Raw genomic sequence first — 20088 nt, 5'->3', positions numbered from 1 at the left:
CATTGCAACCTCTGCCTCCTGGGTTCAAGCAATTCTCCTGCCTCAGCCTCCAGAGTAGCTGGGACTACAGGCGTGCGCCACTACGCCCAGCTTATTTTTGTATTTTTAGTAGAGACGGGTTTCACCATGTTGGTTGGCCAGCATGGTCTCGATCTCTTGACCTCGTGATCCGCCCGCCTCGGCCTCCCAAAGTGCTGGGATTACAGGAGTGAGCCACTGCACCCAGTCACGAGAGTGTTTTTCTAATTTTCTTGGTCAATATAAAGTCACCACTATGTACGTGTTCCATCCTGTGGGAACAGGTAAAGCCCAAGTGGTGGGCAAGCAATGTCAACTTTAATTATATGTATAATTTGCACATACCACATCTGCTCATGTCCCAATGGCCAAAACCTAGTCATGTGCCCAAAACTAATTACAAGGGAATAGGAAAACATGGACTCTACTGGGGTAGTCAAAACTTAGAAAGGGATATTGGCTCTATTAGTAAAAGGAAAAATGGGAGAGTGGATACTGGGGAGCAAGAGTGGCCTGTCATTTGTCAACTCCTCTGTGAACTAGGTATCCATGAGAATCCTTTTTTTCTCCTGCAGAACAAATTTAACCCTTCCTCAAGGGAAACAACCCAAAGTTCCATTCATAGCCTAAATCCAGCAAAATGTTTGGAATCTCTGGGTAGCTCTGTTACTGAAAGAAAGGAGGAAAAACTGGACAATAACTGTTTGGCGACCTCCCTCTACTCTTCACATACACAAGCAGATGTGCATGCATGTGTGTGTGTGTGTGTGTGTGTGTGTGTAGCAAAGTATAGTCACAATTTTAAGTACACCAAATGTGGGCCCACAATGTAGTACAATAAATCATAGGAATAATGCAATTTGTGTCAGCTATACAATAGCCTTATGTAGAAAAAATACAAACTTACAAGGGAGTGCAAACAAGAGGATAAAAGATGCTTGAAAAGAATGCTTAAAAAGAGGATGAAAAACAGTACTTGTTTATCCATATAAAGTTGATATAATATCAACATATATATTTTGACACTGTGGTTCAGGTCTGTAATCCCAATACTTTGAGAGGCAGAGGCGGGAGGATCGCTTGCGTCCAGGAGTTTGAGATCAGACTGGGCAACTTAGCAAGACCCCATCTCTACCAATATAAAAATAAAAAATTAGCTGCATGTGGTGGCACACTCCTGTAGTCCTAGCTACTTGGGAGACAAAGGTAGGAGGACAGCTTGAGCCCAGAGTTCGAGGTTAAAGTGAGCTTTGATCGTGCCACTACACTCCAGCCCGGGTGACAGAGCAAGACCATCTCTAAGAAATCAAACAAACAAAAAGGATTATAAAGGAAAACAGATTAACCAACAATTTTACATTTAAAAAATTATATACCATAATCAAATGGTACTAAATGTAGAATTTAATCATTAAATTCTAAACCTGTAATCTAATGGAAGCCTTTAACAGGAAATATTGTACTTATATTGGACAAAGTGAAAACATTTAAATGAAAACATTTGACATTTACATGATACTCAGTTTGCCTTAACCTAAGTACTATCATTGGTTATTTTAATTCCAAAGCATCAAAATTTTAATCATAACTTTCTCAGAGAATAAAAAGATTTACATAAATTTTTGAATTAGAAAACAACATAGCTAAGCAGTGTAAAAATTAGCTTTCCATACATAATTGAAACATTTGAATTTTTTTTTATTATCCCAGCAAACATTACACTAGAGAAAATGATTGGGAAAATACAAATAAGTTCATTAAAAACACAGGCTGATTATTCGTATCTACTACATTCAGAATTATGTGAAACAATTAGTTATATTGCAAAGCTGTAATTCCTTTTCTAACAAAGCATGATTTTATAAAACTTTAAAGTTGCCACTGATTCAATTTTAATACAAAATACTTATATACACGATACAATATAAAAGTAAACTGTGTAGTGCCTTCCACAAAGGGATATATTAAGGCGCTTTACAAATATACCAATATTTTGACCCAAATTACTTTTTGCTTTAGATTAAAATGAACAGGCTAAATGTTCCACTTTAAATACCAAAGGGATGTTTATTAAAATTTTTTTATCTAAAATACCTTGGGTAACAGCAGCAGCAATGTCTAAAAATCCTCCCACTGTATTCTCTAATTTCTAACACATTAAGTCAGAATAAAACAATTCCACTCACAGTTTTGCACTTTGCAACAGCAGAAGGTAATAACTTTTTTAAAAAGTCAATCTCAAAGTGACTTTTTAGTCATACATTCTATAGTTTCTATTACAAATAAGAAGGTAGAAAAGATACAGCAGTAGGGCCTGCCTTATGATATCACTGGACAATACATAACAGTATCTACAATTACATAATTATAGAACACATCTTATAAATACTATTGATATGCATAAAAAGGGTAAGTATAATAAAGACAGCAAGTTTTTAATAAGAAAATTATTTTAAAAGAAAACATATAGAACCAATGTTTTCACTCCATTTCAATGGAAAGCATCTATATTTTTAACATTGTTTTTCTCATCTTTTTGGTCAGGAAGCACCAGATTCTATACTGGAAGAAGCAGATGTAGTTTTGGAATAAGATAGCCGATAAGTATATCCAAACTGTTAAAATTGCTGATACCAAAGGCATGTATACTGCTTCAGATAAATGCAAAAGGCTTATAGTATCAGAGGAAATTTTAAAAGAATACATATTTGCGCCAGGCGTGGTGGCTCACGTCTGTAATCCCAGCACTTTGGGAGGCTGAGGTGGGCATATAACTGGAGCCCAGGAATTTCACACCAACCTGGGCAACATGGTGAAACCCCATCTCTACTAAAGATACAAAAATTAGCTGGGCTTGGTGGCGCATGCCCAGCTACTTGGGAGGCTGAGGTGGGAGGACTGCGGAGCCCCCAAGGTTGAGGATGCAGTGAGCTGTGAAGCGCCGCTGCCCTCCAGTCTGGGTGATAGAGTGAGACCCTGTCTCAAAACAAAAAGCAAAAAAAGAATACAAAATTTGTAGTGTCTGTTACATTTCAGCAATAGGGGGAATACAGATTTTGTGGGAAGGGAAGGGGGAGGAGACAGCACCTTAGTTTTCCTACAACATAAATGTAACAAAGTTATTTTCTACTGTATTGCACCTTAGTCCAAAAGTAAAACAACTAAATGAAAATTTAAATAATCAGACTGAAAAAGCCCAAAGAGTAAGAGGAACAGCTTATAAACGTCAGTACCCACCTAAAAATTCTTGAACTACTTTGTTTTGCATAGGATTTTATGGGACTAACCAAATGTTCCATGAACCATGAGGTGAAGACTGCCATTTCATGATAGTACATTGTCTTACAATTCTGATTACAAATCTTTCAGAAATATTTCTGTAACAAGCTTGTAATGAGCCCAACATTTCAGTCCACTCCAAATGATATATTTAAAACAACTTAATATTAGCAAGAAAGGCATTGATAGGGTCACCTTATATCACATGCTACAGACCTTTTCCATCACAAATTATCAGCTTATATAAGATGTGCTGAGTAGTGACTGGTAAGTTAAAAACAAAGTTCTTAGGTTTAATGTATCAATTGTCTCATGGGACAGAGGTCCATAACCTAGAGCCTGTGATAGGTTTCAATATGTCCAAAATCCCTTGAAACTGCATGCAACATTGTATGTGTATGTGTTGATGTTTTTTTTTTTTTTTCTGGGAAGACCCCACAGCTTCCTTCAGATTCTCAAAAGAACCACTAACCCCAAAAGACCCACGATAACACAGTAGTAGGTTTTCAGGCTGAGCTCTGAAAGGACCACCTCTAGAAAGGTGGGAAGTGTGGGCTAATAAGTGTTCTTTGCCCTGACTCTCCAATTCAACTGCAACATCTCTGCCTTTAATTTTACTACACATACAGTTTCAATTAGCTTTTATGCGAAGAAAGCTAAAAGTATGAAAATCATTAAAATTATGCCTCCAATCCACAAATAGTAACTTTTGATAAAAACAATCCCTTATCAGTGGAGCTTAATAAGAAAAGGAAATAAAATACAATACAAATTTTACTACGGTCAAAATAGAGCCTTTTTCCCCTTCCTAAAAGACAAGCTACATGTATTTTGGTATGAAACCTTAATCTTCCTTAGAACCTAAGCATTATACATAATAGGCATGTTGAACACATTATTTAACCTTAAATAAATTAGGAGGACTTGAATTTTCTACTAAGACCACTCTGTAAACTTTCCTAATTATTAATGGCCATCTTAAGAGTTAATTTTTTCACCAATTAATCTGCCCTTAGGTAAAATATTGCCAGATAGCCAGATTTTCCTTTGCCAATAACAATCTGTATATGCAGCACTGTTCTGAAAGAGGAAACAGGTAACATTGACGATATAATCAAAATAGTTACTACACAGGAAAAGTATATGAAAATGAAAATAATTCTCTGCTTAGGACGGTGAGAAATATTTTAGCTTTTAGTATTGAAAATTTTGATTTATGGAAGCTTTGTTCCCTTTTAAAATTGGAAGCAGCATCAAAAATACCAATATGGAAAAACAGCTAGTAGTGCTTTGGCTTCTTTTAAAGCCAGTAATTCTTGAGAAATAAATGCAAGAAGATTAAATAGATTAAATATTCCACGGGGTGGTGCGGGGGGAAGATAAATGCATTATTTTTCCTTCTGACAAACATATTAATATTTTTTCAACCCTGTATTCCTTAGTTTCAGGATGTGACTTATACAGATTATCATTAGCCTAGGAACACTCACCAACACGATGGCTTAATTTCTCTAGCTTATTTTGTACCAAAAAGAAGGTTATGAGGGGAAAAAAGAGCTCTGTAAATACGGGGTATGTTTCATATTTGGTTAAAGCAAGATAAAACTAAAACTGTCTTTCAAAAAAATTTCAAAAACTCTTGTCTTTTAAAATTATTTAGCATATATACAAATAGATACCAGGTTTCTCCTTTTAAACAAAGCACTACTTATTTTAAGTACTTTAAGTACCAAGAACTGACTATAATATTCAGTTCATAATTTACTTTCCTTATAACAATTTTTTTCTAAATACTGATTTAAACGGCTGGAATAAATTAACATTTTAAAAGGATTTCCCATAATTTAGGAAAATAAAATATTGTACACAGAGCACACATATATAGCTCTGTCATATTTGCATAATTTTACTCTCAGAACCTCAAAACACCTCGCATTTCAGGCCCTTTTGCAAATCCTCATTACATTTATTTACTAGTGTGTTAAACATATACTAGATCGCGATTTTTAATCTCTGAGCCTGTGTTTTGATCATCTTCATCCGACTGCTGCTCTGAGCCTTGTGAATTAATGTATTCATATTCAATAGGCTTCGGATAATTATATGGGTAGCCATTGTCATCAAAAAACCTTCGGAAGGTAAATTCATAGAATGCATGTTCAGGATGCTTTCCATTTTTATACCATCCATTGAGAGTGTCATTTACATTTTCTTCCTCGTTATCATCACTCCATAATTTATCAGGATCAACAGGATCAAAATTTGATGTATCTGTTGGGTGTGTGATTTTAGGAATGTATGAAGCAGATTGCTGTCTCAGGTCACTGGAGAAATCAATTGTTTTAAAAAATGGATGAGCTTTTATTTCATCAGCACCATTCTTGCCTAAGCGATCTTCGGGTCCTCGGCAAAGTTTAATAATAAGATCAGAAGCTTCAGGACTGAGTTTAGCTTGTGGTGGAATGTGAAGAGATGTTTGCCAGTTGATAACCTTTAAAGATTTTTTAAAATTAGGGGGAAGAGATAAATTAGAAAAATAAAAATTTCCTTCAAGTTTTATACCAAAAGTCTCACTGGGCTATTTTTGTATTTTAAATAAATTACACGATATTTTGCTGGAAAATAATTTTTTCTCCTATCCCATCCTCTCCAGGCAACTTCTACTCACATTATAAGACTCACTGTCAGTTTTAATCTCCCCTAGTAAACCTTTTTGCCTATAGTAGAAATGACTAGTTCTACTCTGCCTCCCCTGCACCACATATTTATTTCTATCATATTTCTAATACCTTGTGGTACCTATTTATGTTTATGTCCTACTGAAATGTAAAATTCCATTAAGGCTAGGGATTATGTTTTAGTGGTCTTTGTATCTCCTAGTGCTCAGTAAATTGCCTGGCACAGACTTAATACATGTTTGATAAAACTTTTTCTGCTGCCAAGTGTGGTGGCTTTTGCCTGTAATCCCAGCACCCTGGGAGGCGGAGGTGGGAGGACTGCTTGAAGCTGGGAAGGTTCAAGACAAACCTGGGCAACAAAGCGAGACCCCCTCTCTACAAAAAAACTTTAAAAATTAGCCAGGTATGGTGGCATGCACCTGTAGTCCTAGCTACTTAGGAGGTTGAAGCAGAAGGATTCCTGGAGCCCAGGAGTTTGAGGCTGCAGTGAGCCATGACTGTACCACTGCACTCCAGCCTGTGTGACAGAGCGAGACACTGTCTCCAAAAAAAAAAAAAGAAAAGAAAAAACTCTGGTTAGGAATAAAATGAAATGAGGAAGAAAGGAATGCCAAGTGAAGCCAGACTACCTAAGACTACCTAGTCTCTCCCGCTGAATTCTTGGAGGCAGGGGAATTGGTATACAACTCAAAGTATGATATTAAATGGATTTGGGGCAAACTCTGTTAAGTGGTAGAATGCATTGTCATTTAACCAAGTTTAGATACCTTCAACTTGGGCAGGCACTGTGGCTCACACCTGTAATCCTAGCACTTTGGGAGGCCGAGGTAGGTGAACTGCTTGAGCCCAGAAGTTCAAGACCAGCCTGGGCAACATGGTGAAACCCCATATCTACAAAAAATACAAAAGTTAGCCAGGTTGGTGGTGTACACCTGTGGTCCCAGATACTTGAGACGCTGAGGTGGGAGGATGACCTGAGCCCAGGGAGATCGAGGCTGCAGTGAGCTGTGATTGTGCCACTGCACTCCAGCCTGGGCAACAGAGCAAGACCCTGTCTCAAAAGAGGAAAAAAAAAATCTTCATCTTGTCGCATGTTAGGCAGTCAATAAATATTTGCTAAAAAGCTGAATAAATGAACAGTATAATCTTCCTTATTCGTAGAGGAGCTAGTCAGCTACTATAGAGGGAAGAAAAATATACTCCCTCTTCTATTATTTGTTCCTTTTAAAGTCTTATTCCGGATTAGAAAATGGAGAGGCTTCAACTAATAATAGAATATTTTAAAAACTCCTTTTGGAAAAAAAAATGATACAGTTAATAATAGTTATTTATGCTTCCAGTTCCATCACTTATTTCAAACAAGAGAAATAAAAAAAATATACAATGAGATGAACAATTTTTTTTTTTTTTTTTTTTGAAACAGAGTCTTGCTCTGTCGCCCAGGATGGAGTGCAGTGGCGTGATCTCGGCTCACTGCAACCTCTGCCTCCTGGGTTCAAGCGATTCTCCTGCCTTAGCTTCCTGAGTAGCTGAGATTACAGGTGCCCACCACCTCACACAGCTAATTTTTTTGTATTTTTAGTAGAGATGGGGTTTCACCATGTTGGCACGGCTGGTTTCGAACTCCTGACCTCAAGTGATCTGTCCACCTTGGCCTCCCAAAGTGCTAGAATTACAGGCGTGAGTCACTGTGCCTGGCCAAGTTTAATATTTTTTATTTTAAGGTATATTTAGGATTTTTTCGTTTAAGGCAAAAAAAAAAAAAAAGACTAAGCACAGCAAAAGATTCAGATAATTCAAAGATGGATGAATAAAATTATATAAACTGAAGCACAGAGAGAAAACATGTAGAATAAAAGAAAGAATAAAGCATAAGAGAAATGGAGGACAGTATCAAAGGAATAGCACATGTATAATCATTAAAGTCTCAAAAGGTGAGAAGGAAGCAAAATAAATCTGTGAAGGGATAATGACAGAAAATTTTCCGAAATCGATGAAAGTCATTAATGTGCATTTCAAGAAACTGAGTGAATCTCAACCAAGAAAAATACAAAGGAAACTACACATAGGCACACCATGGTCAAACTGAAGAAAACCAAAGTTAAAGAGAAAAAAGCCCTAAAAGCAACCAGAGAGGTCCCAGTTTTGAGGAAGATGTACTACATATACTCTCCTGTCTCCCTCCCACAGAAGGCAGCTATAAAACCTGGTCAGGATGCATGAAGCAGCTACTTCAAGATCCTGAAAAGTAAATAATAACAGGTAGATTAGGGGAGAAGATGTAAATTTGAAGTACCATTAAACCTGGTGACCATTTAAAAAAAATTATTTTGTAAGAGACAGGATTCTCACTATGTTGTCCACGCTGGTCTTGAACTCCTAGCCTCAAGCAATCCTCCCACCTCAGCCTCCCGAGTAACTGGGACTACAGGCCTCTGCTAGCACACCCAGCTCCATTTTTTTTGTCTCTAGTGGTCTGCAGGCTGGACTCAAGGTAGCCCAAAACTTGGAAGGAGCTGAGCACAGACAGAGAGCTCTAGAAGAAGTCCCTCTAGTTCAGGCTCAGGGAGTAGAAAAGGAGTTTCCTGGTAGCAACGGAGGTGGCAATAAGAGCCAGTATGCACCTAAAACTGACAGGCAAACCTTCCTCTCCAATTGGAAATAAAATAACATAGCATGGGGCTGGGCGCAGTGGCTCATGCCTGTAATCCCAGCACTTTGGGAGGCCGAGGTGGGGCGATCACTTGAGGTCAGGAGTTCGAGACCAGCTTGGCCGAAATGGTGAAGCCCCGTCTCTATTAAAATACAAAAATTAGTGGGGTGTGGTGGTGCATACCTGTAATCCCAGCTACTCGGGAGGCTGAGACAGGAGAATCACTTGAACCCAGGTGGCAGAGTTGCAGTGAGCCAAGATTGTGCCACTGCACTCCAGCCTGGGTGACAGAGTGAGACTCCATCTCATAAATATATAAATTAATAAAGCATGGGGTCCCAAGAAGATGGGTTGAATCTCTTTTGCTCGTTTTCTCTGTGTCCTTTTGCCACCTTGTCCTGGATTCAGATGCAGTTATGACACTGGCAGAGTTGGACAAGTAAAGCCTCACTTTCTGGTCAGAGAACTAAACAGGGAGCCCCAGGGAACAGGAAAGTACTGGGGACATCACAGAGAGGGAAGAGATTGGGCAAGTGACCCCATTAAGTTGCTTATGAACTGCTGGGCTCCCCCTCCAAACTATACTTATGTGGATCTAATCCTAAGGAGCATACCAAAGATTTTGAGAACCGAACTAAGGAAAAGACCACTGCCTACAAAGAGATCTGCCTAGAAAGGAAAAGGCTTTGAAACTGACATTCAAATCAAAAAAGCCTGGTTGGAACTTGTGGCCTGAACCCAACCAGGTTTAATACTTGTCAAAACAAGGTCAAAATTCTCCATAAGATCCAGAATCTCGGCTGGACGTGGTGGCTCACACCTGTAATCCCAGCACTTTGGGAGGCCAAGGTAGGCAGATCACCTGAGGTCAGGAGTTCGAGACCAGCCTGGCCACCATAGTGAAACCCTGTCTCTACTAAAAGTACAAAAATTAGCCGGGCGTGGTAGCACACGCCTGCAGTCCTAGCTACCTGGGAGGCTGAGGCAGGACAGTCACTTGAACCTGGGTGGTGTAGTGAGCCGAGATCGCACCACTGCACTCACTCCAGCCTGGGTGACCGAGAGAGACTCCGTCTCCAAAAAAAAAAAAAAAAAAACCAGAGTCTCATAACGTATTATTCAAAATGTCCAGGATACAATCCAAAATAACTTAGTATACAAAAAACAAAAACAAAAACGGAAAATTTCAACATAGAAAAAGTCAGTATTGATATAACATAGATGCTAGAATTTTCTGACAAAAACTTGAAAGTAGCCATTATAGGGCAGGCGCGGTGGCTCACGCCTGTAATCCCAGCACTTTGGGAGGCTGAGGCGGGCAGATCACAAGGTCAAGAGTTCAAGATCAGCCTGGCCAATGTGGTGAAACCCCGTCTCTACTAAAAACACAAAAAAATTACCCGGGCGTGGTGGCGGGCACCTGTAGTCCCAGCTACTCGGGAGGCTGAGGCAGGACAATCGCTTAAACCTGGGAGGCGGTGGCGGAGGCTGCAGTGAGCCGAGATCGTGCCACTGCACCCCAGCCTGCGCAACAGGGCGAGACCCCGTCTGAAAAAAAAAAAAAAAAAAAAGTAGCCATTATAAAAATGCTCCAGGCTGGGCATGGTGGCTCATGCCTGTAATCCCAGCACTTTGGGAGGCCGAGGTGGGCAGATCACGAGGTCAGGAGATCAAGACCACCCTGGCTAACACGGTGAAACCCCACCTGTACTAAAAATACAAAAAATTAGCCGGGCGTGGTGGTGGGTGCCTGTAGTCCCAGCTACTTGGGAGGCTGAGGCAGGAGAATGGTGTAAACCTGGGAGGCGGAGCTTGCAGTGAGCAGAGATCACGCCACTGCACTCCAGCCTGGGCAACAGAGTGAGACTCTGTCCCCCCAAAAAATGCTCCAAATAAGGATGAACACTCATGAAATGAAAGATAGGTCTCAGCAAAGAAATCAAAGATATAAAGTATCAAAAAGAAATTTTATAATGGAAAAATAACCAAAATAAAAAACTCAATGGATAGTCTCAATAGCAGAGTGAAGATGTCAGAGGAAAAAAAATCAGTGAACTTGAAGATAGGTTGATACTGGCCGTGCACAGTGGTGTCACTCCTGTAATCCCAGCACTTCGGGAGGCCAAGGCGCGTGGATCACTTGAGGCCAGAAGCCGGAGACCAGCCTGGCCAACATGGTAAGAACCCTGTCTTACTAAAAATACAGAAAATTAGCTGGGTGTGGTGGTGTGCCTATAGTCCCAGCGACTCAGGAGGCCGAGGTGGAAGGATTGCTTGAACCAGGAGCTTGAGCTGGAGGTTGCAGTGAGCTGAAATCATGCCATTGCACTCCAGCCTGGGCAACAAAACAAGACTGTCTCTCAAAAAAAAAAAAAGGAGGAAAAGGAGGTGGATACTAATTATGCAATTACATCAACTGCTCATTCTGAACAGCAGAAAAAACAAAAACTTAAAATATAAGTAGAACTTCAGAAATCTGTGGGACCACACCAAAAGGCCTAACATTCCTGTGATTAACATCACAAAAGAAAATGTGTGGTACAGATAAATATTTGAAGACATGATGGCTGCACACACCCCAAATTTGGTCAAAGACATAAACCTACAGATTTAAGATGCCTGGTGAATACCAAACAGAATAAAGCCTAAGAAATCCATGCCCAGACATATCATAATTACAATACAAAAAAAAAATTATTGAAAGCAGCTACAGAAACATAATGCATTATTTGAGAGATCTGAATAATTGCAGATGTCTCATGAAATTATGAACGACAGAAGGAAGTAGACATTTTAAAGTGCTGTAAGAACTAAAACCCAGAATTTTCTATCAAGTGATAATACATATATTTTTTGAGACGGAGTCTCGGTCTGTCGCCCCGGCTGGAGTGCAGTGGTGTCATCTTGTCTCCCTGCAATCGCCTCCTGGGTTCAAGCAATTCTCCTGCCTCTGCTTCCCAAGTAGCTGGGATTACAGGTGCACGCCACCAGCCCAGCTAATTTTTGTTGGAGATGGGGTTTCAACATGTTGGCCAGGCTGGTCTCAAACTCCTGACCTCAGGTGATCCACCTGCCTCGGCCTCCCAAAGTGCTGGGATTACAGGCATGAGCCACTGTGCCCAGCCTCAAATGATAATATTCTAAGGAAGGCAAAATAAAGACATTCTCATATGAAGAGAAATTAAGAGACTCTCTTGTCAACACACTTGCTCTAAAGTATCTGCTTTAGGAAGTTGTTCAGATGGAAGAGACATGATATAGAAGGAATCTTGAAACACCAGGAAAGCATGAAGAGCAAGAAAAACGCTAAATATCCAGGTAAACATAAATGACTATTCTTCTCATCTTGATTTTTTTGTTGTTGTTGTTATTGACAGGGTCTCATTCTGTTGCTCAGGCTACAGCATAGTGGTATGATTATAGCTCACTGCAGCCTCAAACTCCTGGGCTCAAGTGATCCTCCTGTGTCTGGAGCAGCTGGGACCACAGGCATGTGCCACCATCCACCATGCCCAGCAATTTTTTTTTTTTTTTTTGGTAGAGACACTGTCTATGATTTGTTACTCACGCTGGTCTTGAACTCCTGACTTCAAACAATCCTCTTGCGTCAGCCTCCCAAAGTGCTGGGATTGCAGGCATGTGCCACTGCATTCAGCCTCTCACCTTGAGTTCTTTAAAAGAACTTGATGGTTGAAAGCAAAATTGTTACATTGTTGGATGAGGTAGGTTTTGAGACAGGGTCACATTTTGTTGCCCAGGCTGGTGTGCAGTGGTACACTCTTAGCTCTTACTGCAGCCTTGACCTCCTGGACTTAAGGGATCCTCCCACTTACTAGTGCCCCGCCCCAAGTACCTGGGACTGTAGGCGTGTACTACCACACACCAGCATGCTAGGCTAATTAAAAAATTTTTTTTGTAGAGACAGGGTCTTACTATGTTGCCCAGGCTGATCTCAAACTCCTGGGTTCCAGTGTTCTTCCTGCTGTGGCCTTCCAAAGCACTGAGATTACAGGTGTGAGCCACCACACCTGGCTGGATGAGGATTTATTGATTGATGGATTGATTGATTGATTGAGACGGAGTCTATCTGCTGCCCAGGCTGGAGTGCAGTGGCGCCATCTCGGCTCACTTCAAGCTCCGCCTCCCAGGTTCACGCCATTCTCCTGCCTCAGCCTCCTGAGTAGCTGGGACTACAGGCACCCGCCAACATGCCCGGCTAATTTTTTGTACTTTTAGTAGAGACGGGGTTTCACCGTGTTAGCCAGGATGGTCTCGATCTCCTGACATCATGATCGACCTGCCTCGGCCTCCCAAAGTGCTGGGATTACAGGCGTGAGCCACTGTGCTTGGCCGGATGAGGTTTTAAGCGTATGTAGATGTAATGTATAAAATAACTACAAGCCAGGTGCAGGCTCATGCTTGTAATCCCAACATTTTGGGAGGCCAACGTGGGAGGACTGCTTCAGCCCAGAAGTTCAAGAGCTGCCTGGGCAACATAGTGACTAGTCTTGATTACAAAATAATAAAATTAGCCAAGCACAGTGGCATGTGCCTGTAATCCAGGAGGATGACATGGGAGAATCTCGAACCCGGGAGGCAGAAGTTGCAGTGAGCTGAGATCACGACCCTGCACTCCAGCGTGGGCGGCAGAGCAAGACCTTGTCAAAAAAAAAAAGAAGAAAAATCAAGTAACTACAACATAAATAGTAGAGAATAAAGGGACCTATATGGCAGTATGGTTCTACGTTGAACTTGAAGTGGTAAAGTATAAATTCTAGGTAGATAGTGAAAACTTAGGCTGGGCGTGATGGCTCATGTCTGTAATCCCAACACTTTGGGAGGCTGAGGCGGGTGGATCACTTGAGGTCAGGAGTTTGAGACCAGCCTGGCCAACATAGTGAAACCCTGTCTCTACTAAAAATACAAAAATTAGCTGGGTGTGGTGACATTTTGGCCAGGCTGGTCTCAAACTCCTGACCTCAGGTGATCTGCCTGCCCTGGCCTCCCAAAGTGCTGGGATTACAGGTGTGAGTCACCGTGCCCAGCCTATGATTTCTTTCAGTAGCAATCGGCATACAAATCTTGCTCATGTTGTAGATTTATACCAAAGTATTTTATTTCAGAGGAGCTATTGTGAATGGTATCGTTTTTAAATTTTAGTTTCCAGTTTTCATTGCTTAAATATAGAAATAGATGGATTTTGGCCGGGCACAGTGGCTCACGCCTGTAATCCCAGCACTTTGGGAGGCCGAGGCGGGCGGACCACCTGAGGTCAGGAGTTCAAGACCAGACTGACCAACATGGTAAAACCCGGTCTTTACTAAAAATACAAAATTAACTGGGATGGTGGCGCATGCCTGTAGTCCCAGCTACTCAGGAGGCTGAGGCAGGAGGCTCACTTGAACCCAGGAGGCAGAGGTTGCAGTGAGCCAAGACAGCACCATTGCACTCCAGTCTGGGCAACAAGAGTGAAACTGTTTCAAAAAAAAAAAACAAAGAAATGGATGGATTTTATGTGTTATTCTTGTACTCTACACCTATAGATTTCCTGGGATTTTCGATATAGAAAATTATATCATTTTTGAATAGGGGAAGTTTTTATTTTTTACTTCTTCCTTTTCTTTTTTTTTTTGAGATAGGATCTTACTCTATTACGCAGGCTGCAGTGCAGTGGTATAATCACGGCTCACTGCAGCCTTGACCTCCCCAGGCTCAGGTGATCCTCCCACCTCAGCCTCATGAGTAGCTGGGACTACAGGTGCACACTGCCATGCTCAGCTAATTTTTCTATTTTTTTGTAGAGACACAGTTGCGCCATGTTGCCCAGGCTGGTCTCCAATTCTTGGCTCAAGCAATCCACTCGCCTTGGCTTACCAAAGTGATAGGATTACATGCATGAGCTACCGCGCCCAGCCCTTTTATTTCTTTTCATTGCTGTATTATGCTGGCTAAGATTCCAGAACATAGAATTGATGAGAATGGACATTCCTGCCTTGTTCTCAACCTTAGGGAGAAAGCATACAATTTTTTTTTTTCTCTCTCTCATACACCTACACACAAATATACTTATATTCAAATGAAGGCAAAATGAAGATAATTTCAGACATACCCGAGACAAACCTGAGAGAATGCATTATCAGCAGACCTATACTATAACAAATCCTAAAAGAAGTTTTAAAATGTAAAACCATTTCCTTTTTTTCTTTCTTTTTTTTTTTTTGAGATGGAGTCTCATTCTGTCGCCCAGGCTGGAGTGCAATGGCGCAATCTCGGCTCACTGCAACCTCTGCCTCCCAGGTTCAAACAGTTCTCCTGCCTCAGGGCCTCCCGTATAGCTGGGACTACAAGTGCCAGCCACCATGCACGGCTAATTTTTGTATTTTTAGTAGAGACAGGGTTTCACCATGTTGGTCAGGCTGGTCTCAAACTCCCGACTTCAGGTGATCCACCTGCCTCAGCTTCCCAAAGTGCTGGGATTACAGGCATGAGTCACCATGCCCGGCTAATGTAAAACCATCTCTATTAAATGCAATGACTGAAGAAGTTATAGCTTAAGAAAAGTGGAAATCAAAGAAACGATGGAATCTCAGGAAACTCTCAAAGAAGAATTTTTTTTTTTTTAGACAGAGTTTTGCTCTTATTGCCCAGGCTGGAGTGCAATGGTGCAATCTCAGCTCACTGCAACCTCTGCCTCCTGGGTTCAAGCAATCCCCGTGCCTCAGCCTCCCAAGTAGCTGGGATTACAGGGGCGCGCCACCACACCCAGCTAATATTTGTATTTTTAGTAGGGACGGGGTTTCACCACGTTGGCCAGGCTGGTCTCAAACTCCTGACCTCAGGTGATCCACCTGCCTTGGCCTCCCAAAGTGCTGGGATTATAGGTGTGAGCCACCACGCCGAGCCAAATTTTTTATTTTTTGAGACGGGATCTCACTCTGTCATCTAGGCTGGAGTGCAGTGGCACGAATATGGCTCACTGCAATGTCTCCTAGGCTCTAGTGACCCTCCAACCTTAGCCTCCCAGGTAGATAGGATCACAAATATGCATTACCATGGCTGGCTAAGTTTTTTGTATTTTTTGTACAGATGGGGTTTCACCATGTTGCCCAGGCTGGTCTCAAACTCCTGGGCTCAAGTGATCTGTCTGCCATGACCTTGCAAAATGTTGGGATTACAGGTGTGAACCACTGCACCCATCCCAGCACTTTGGGAGGCTGAGGTGGATGGATCACTTGAGCCCAGGAGTTTGAGACCAGCCTGGGCAACATGGCGAAACCCTATATCTACAAAAAATACAAAAAAAATGCACCTGCGGTCCCATCTACCCAGGAGGCTGAGAGAAGTCGCTTAAGCCAGGAGACAGAGGTTGCATGAGAGGAGATCATGCCACTGCATTCCACCTTAGGTGAAATGTTTTTACCTTATCTCAAAATAAATAAAGTGCTGGGATTACAGACATGAGCCATCATGTCTGGCCCTCAAAGAATAATTAAGAATGATTGGCCAGGCGCGGTGGCTCACGCTTGTAATCCCAGCACTTTGGGAGGCCGAGGCGGGTGGATCACGAGGTCAGGAGATCGAGACCACGGTGAAACCCCGTCTCTACTAAAAATACAAAAAAATTAGACAGGCGTGGTGGCGGGCGCCTGTAGTCCCAGCTACTTGGACAGGCTGAGGCAGGAGAATGGCGTCAACCCGGCAGGCGGAGCTTGCAGTGAGCCAAGATCACGCCACTGCACTCCAGCCTGGGTGACAGAGCGAGACTCCGTCCCAAAAAAAAAAAAAAAAAATGATCAGGAGGCCGGGCACGGTGGCTCACTGGGAGGCCGAGGCGAGCAGATCATGAGTTCAGGAGTTCGAGACCATCCTGGCCAACATGGTGAAACCCCGTCTCCACTAAAAATACAAAAACTAGTTGGGTGTGATGGCGCATGCCTGTAATCCCAGCTACTCAGGAGGCTGAGGCACGAGAATTGCTTGAACCCAGGAGGCAGAAGTTGTAGTGAACTGAGATCACACCACTGCACTCTAGCCTGATGACAGAGCAAGACTCTGTATCAAAAAAAAAAAGAGAATGACCAGGAGTTAATTAGACTTCAGAAAGGAGGAAGGGTTATAGAAGAGAGAGATGGAAGTAGGACATTCCAGACAGAGGGAATGGTATGAACAGAGGGCAAATTTCAACTTTAACCCATGGACAATCACTAAAGGGTATTAAATCAGACAGTGTATGGTCAAAATTGTGGGTAGCTTCTAATTTAAGTGCCAGAGGTATTTTCAAGTGGGGATATAAACATTTGTTTGTAGTTTGCATAGAAGGAGACAAAGCCAGGAGGCAGTAGGTGACAAAGAGTAAACTGGAATAAATCTTCAAAACGGACTAAAGACCTTTTTGTTTTGTTTTGTCTGAGAAGGAGTTTCACTCTTTCACCCAGGGTGGAGTGCAATGGCAAGATCTTGGCTCACTGCAACCTCTGCCTTCTGAGTTCAAGGGATTTTCCTGCCTCAGCCTCCCAAGTAGCTGGGATTACAGGCGCCTGCCACCACACCCCGCTAATTTTTGTATTTTTAGTAGAGACGGGGTTTCGCCATGTTGGCCAGGCTGATCTCAAACTCCTGACCTCAGGTGATCCACCCGCCTACATCTCCCAAAGTGGTAGGATTACAGGCATGAGCCACCGTGCCTGGCCTAAAGACCTTTTTGAGAATGATATATGATATATGAGTATGGTGTATGAGTGAGGGGGGATACAAGATTATGGGGATATGGCAACACGGAGACTGGAGAATTCACATATGCAATTCTGGTGAGTTCATATACCCTTACAAGTTCATTCTTTTCCTTTTTTAAATTAAAAAATATTTGTTTGTAGAGATGTGGTCTCACATTGTTGCCAGGCTGATCTTGAACTCCTAGGCTCAAGCAATCCTCCTGCCTCAGCCTCCCAAAGAACTGGTATTATGGGTGTGAGCCACTGCACCAGGCCCAAGTTCATTCTTTAACTCCAGACTAAAATGCTCTAAGTAGTAATAAATAAAAGTCAATGATGTAGCAACTTTGTGAGAATTCTTTTGATATAGATGCCATACCTTACCTTCATTTGTGTTTCTAATGGTGTTTGTGCCAAGAAAGGAGGTTGTCCCACCAACATTTCAAAAAGAATAACACCAACACTCCACCAATCACATAACTGTGTGTATCCTAAAATAAGATATCAAAGTTAGTTATTTATAAGCACGTTAAAAATGCTCAGAATAAAAATTAACATTAAATCACCAATTTATACCGTAAAATTAATACTTTTATTATAAGCCTGAAAAATAAGGCATATTCTAGTGTCGTTTTGGCTGGTCTAAAGGCCTACTGAGAATATATATGAAAGAAGTGCTTTACCTGTTCGTAGCAACACTTCAGGTGCAATATAATTGGGAGTCCCAACCAAAGAATGTGCTAGACATCGCTGGTGCTGGCGTGCAGCTCTCCGCTCTAATGGCTTCAGTCTGTCTCCACATCGACAGCTTGAGGGATCCCCCCATTCATTACTGAAATCCATGCTATCTTGCCGTGGATGGTCACCTGCACAACAAAAGAATAAATTAATAAAGTCAACAAGGACAACAGTAAACCTGAAGTCTAATCTTCTGACATCATGGTTTAGGGTTAACAACATTCTCCCTTGTGACAAACTAAGACACAATGTATGCCAAATCACTGACGGTGTTTATTACCAATTAGAGCCTGCTTCCTGAGATGTCAATAGGAAGGATTTTACACTTAAAAAAAATTAGCCTAAGATTTAGTAATTTATGCAATGTTAAATAATAACAATATGAGTCATGGGGAGATTAAGAGTTTGTTATTTAGCCCACTCCCTGTTACTACTCTGGACAAACTTTCAAACAAATTAGATCCGTCTTTCATTCAATAAATGACAGTGATAAGACAAAGCTCTGGTTACATTCTAGTAGGAAAAGAAACAAAACAAACAATTACACATATAAGAAACAGTGACATACCCTACACAGAGAATCAACACAGGGTGATGTAACAAATGTGACTGGATAGCTACATAGGACTGAATGGCCAGGGAAGACCAATTGAGAAGGTGACTTCAGCTAAACCGTAAAAAAACAAGAAGGACTCAACTATTTAAAAATCAGGATTAGGTATTCCACACAGAAATAACAGCAACAGAGAGAAGACCAGTGCAGCTGATAAAGGGGAGAACTGTAGGAAATGGGGCAAGAACCGTAAGAAATGCGGCAGGAATACACGTGGGTTTTGCAAGCAATGGTCTGCCTTTTACCTCAAGTAAAGTGAAAAGATATTGCAGAGTTCGAAGCAAGAAGATAACAGTATCTGATTTATGCTTTAAAAAAAAAAAAGAGTTCTTTATGGGTCATGTGAAGTTTGAAAGGCCTATTTGAAATCCATGTGAAGATAGCCTGGAAGCAGTTGGATAGAGAAATTACAAATTTCAGAGAAAGGCCATTTCTGGAGAGAGAGATTTGGAAGTCACTGACATATAGATGGCATGAAGTCACCTAGAATATAAGAAATTAACCTAACTGTAACATTTATCTGGGATGTTTGATTAAAATATGATTTCCCTTTGGGAGGCTGGGGTGGGTGGATCACGAGGTCAAGAGATTAAGACCATCCTGGCCAACATGGTGAAACCCCATCTCTACTAAAAATACAAAAATTAGCTGGGTGTGGTGGAGCGCACCTGTAATTCCAGCTACTCGGGAGGCTGAGGCAGGAGAATCGCTTGAACCCAGGAGATGGAGGCTGCAGTGAGCTGAGATCGCGCCACTCCACTCCAGCCTGGCAACAGACCAAGACTCCATCTCAAAAAAAAAAAAAAACCAAACAGGCCGGGCGCGGTCGCTCACGCCTGTAATCCCAGCCACTTTGGGAGGCCAAGGCAGGTGGATCATGAGGTCAGGAGATTGAGACCGTCCTGGCTAACATGGTGAAACCCGGTCTCTACTAAAAATACAAAAAAAAAAAAAAAAAAAAATTAGCCGGGCGTGGTTGCAGGCAGCTGTAGTCCCAGCTACTCGGGAAGCTGAGGCAAGAGAATGGCGTGAACCCGGGAGGTGGAGCTAGCAGTGAGCCAAGATTGCGCCACTGCACTCCAGCCTGGGCAACAGAGCGAGACTCCGTCTCAAAAACAAACAAACAAACAAAAAACAACAACAAAAAGATTTCTATGCCCCAGTGAAGATTTTTGATCAAAAGACGGGAATAGAGCCTAGGAATCATGTTTTTAAGAAGCTTTCCAGGTAATAATTCAGTCAAATCTGGGGAGACACTAAATTCCACTATGTCAAACATTAAAGTAGGTTCAATTGTCTCAGTTCTACCCATTTTAATGTCAATCTACTTGTGTTCACAGAAGTACAGGAGGCTAATAATACTTACCTCAGAATTGTTGTGAGCATATTAGAATATAT

The 20088-nt window shown here is 41.6% G+C and overlaps 2 protein-coding genes across 5 annotated transcripts in view; both read right to left on the bottom strand.

Annotated features, from left to right (window-relative positions):
* The window catches only part of LOC116463163 (nucleoporin Nup43), a 156852-nt gene that overhangs the window by 60479 nt on the left and 76285 nt on the right, over nucleotides 1–20088 (bottom strand). The window lies entirely within an intron of this gene.
* Nucleotides 2462–20088, bottom strand: part of LOC116463162 (serine/threonine-protein kinase LATS1) — a 58665-nt gene continuing 41038 nt past the window's right edge. For 3 of the 4 annotated variants that reach the window (XM_032146139.2, XM_058434495.1, XM_032146140.2), the window contains 3 exons: nucleotides 18023–18205; nucleotides 17724–17830; nucleotides 2462–5788 (listed from right to left, as the gene is read on the bottom strand). In XM_032146139.2, coding sequence (XP_032002030.1) covers nucleotides 5279–5788; nucleotides 17724–17830; nucleotides 18023–18205 — 800 coding nt within the window. In that variant the 3' untranslated portion in view covers nucleotides 2462–5278. Of the gene's footprint in view, nucleotides 5789–12561; nucleotides 12661–17723; nucleotides 17831–18022; nucleotides 18206–20088 lie in introns of all 4 variants that reach the window. The other variant, XM_058434496.1, reaches the window with a different exon arrangement.

This window comes from Hylobates moloch, unplaced genomic scaffold, assembly GCF_009828535.3.
Source record: "Hylobates moloch isolate HMO894 unplaced genomic scaffold, HMol_V3 SCAFFOLD_28, whole genome shotgun sequence".
Lineage (NCBI taxonomy): Eukaryota > Metazoa > Chordata > Mammalia > Primates > Hylobatidae > Hylobates > Hylobates moloch.
Note: the sequence above shows the minus strand (reverse complement) of the source record. Positions and strands in the feature narration are given on the sequence as shown.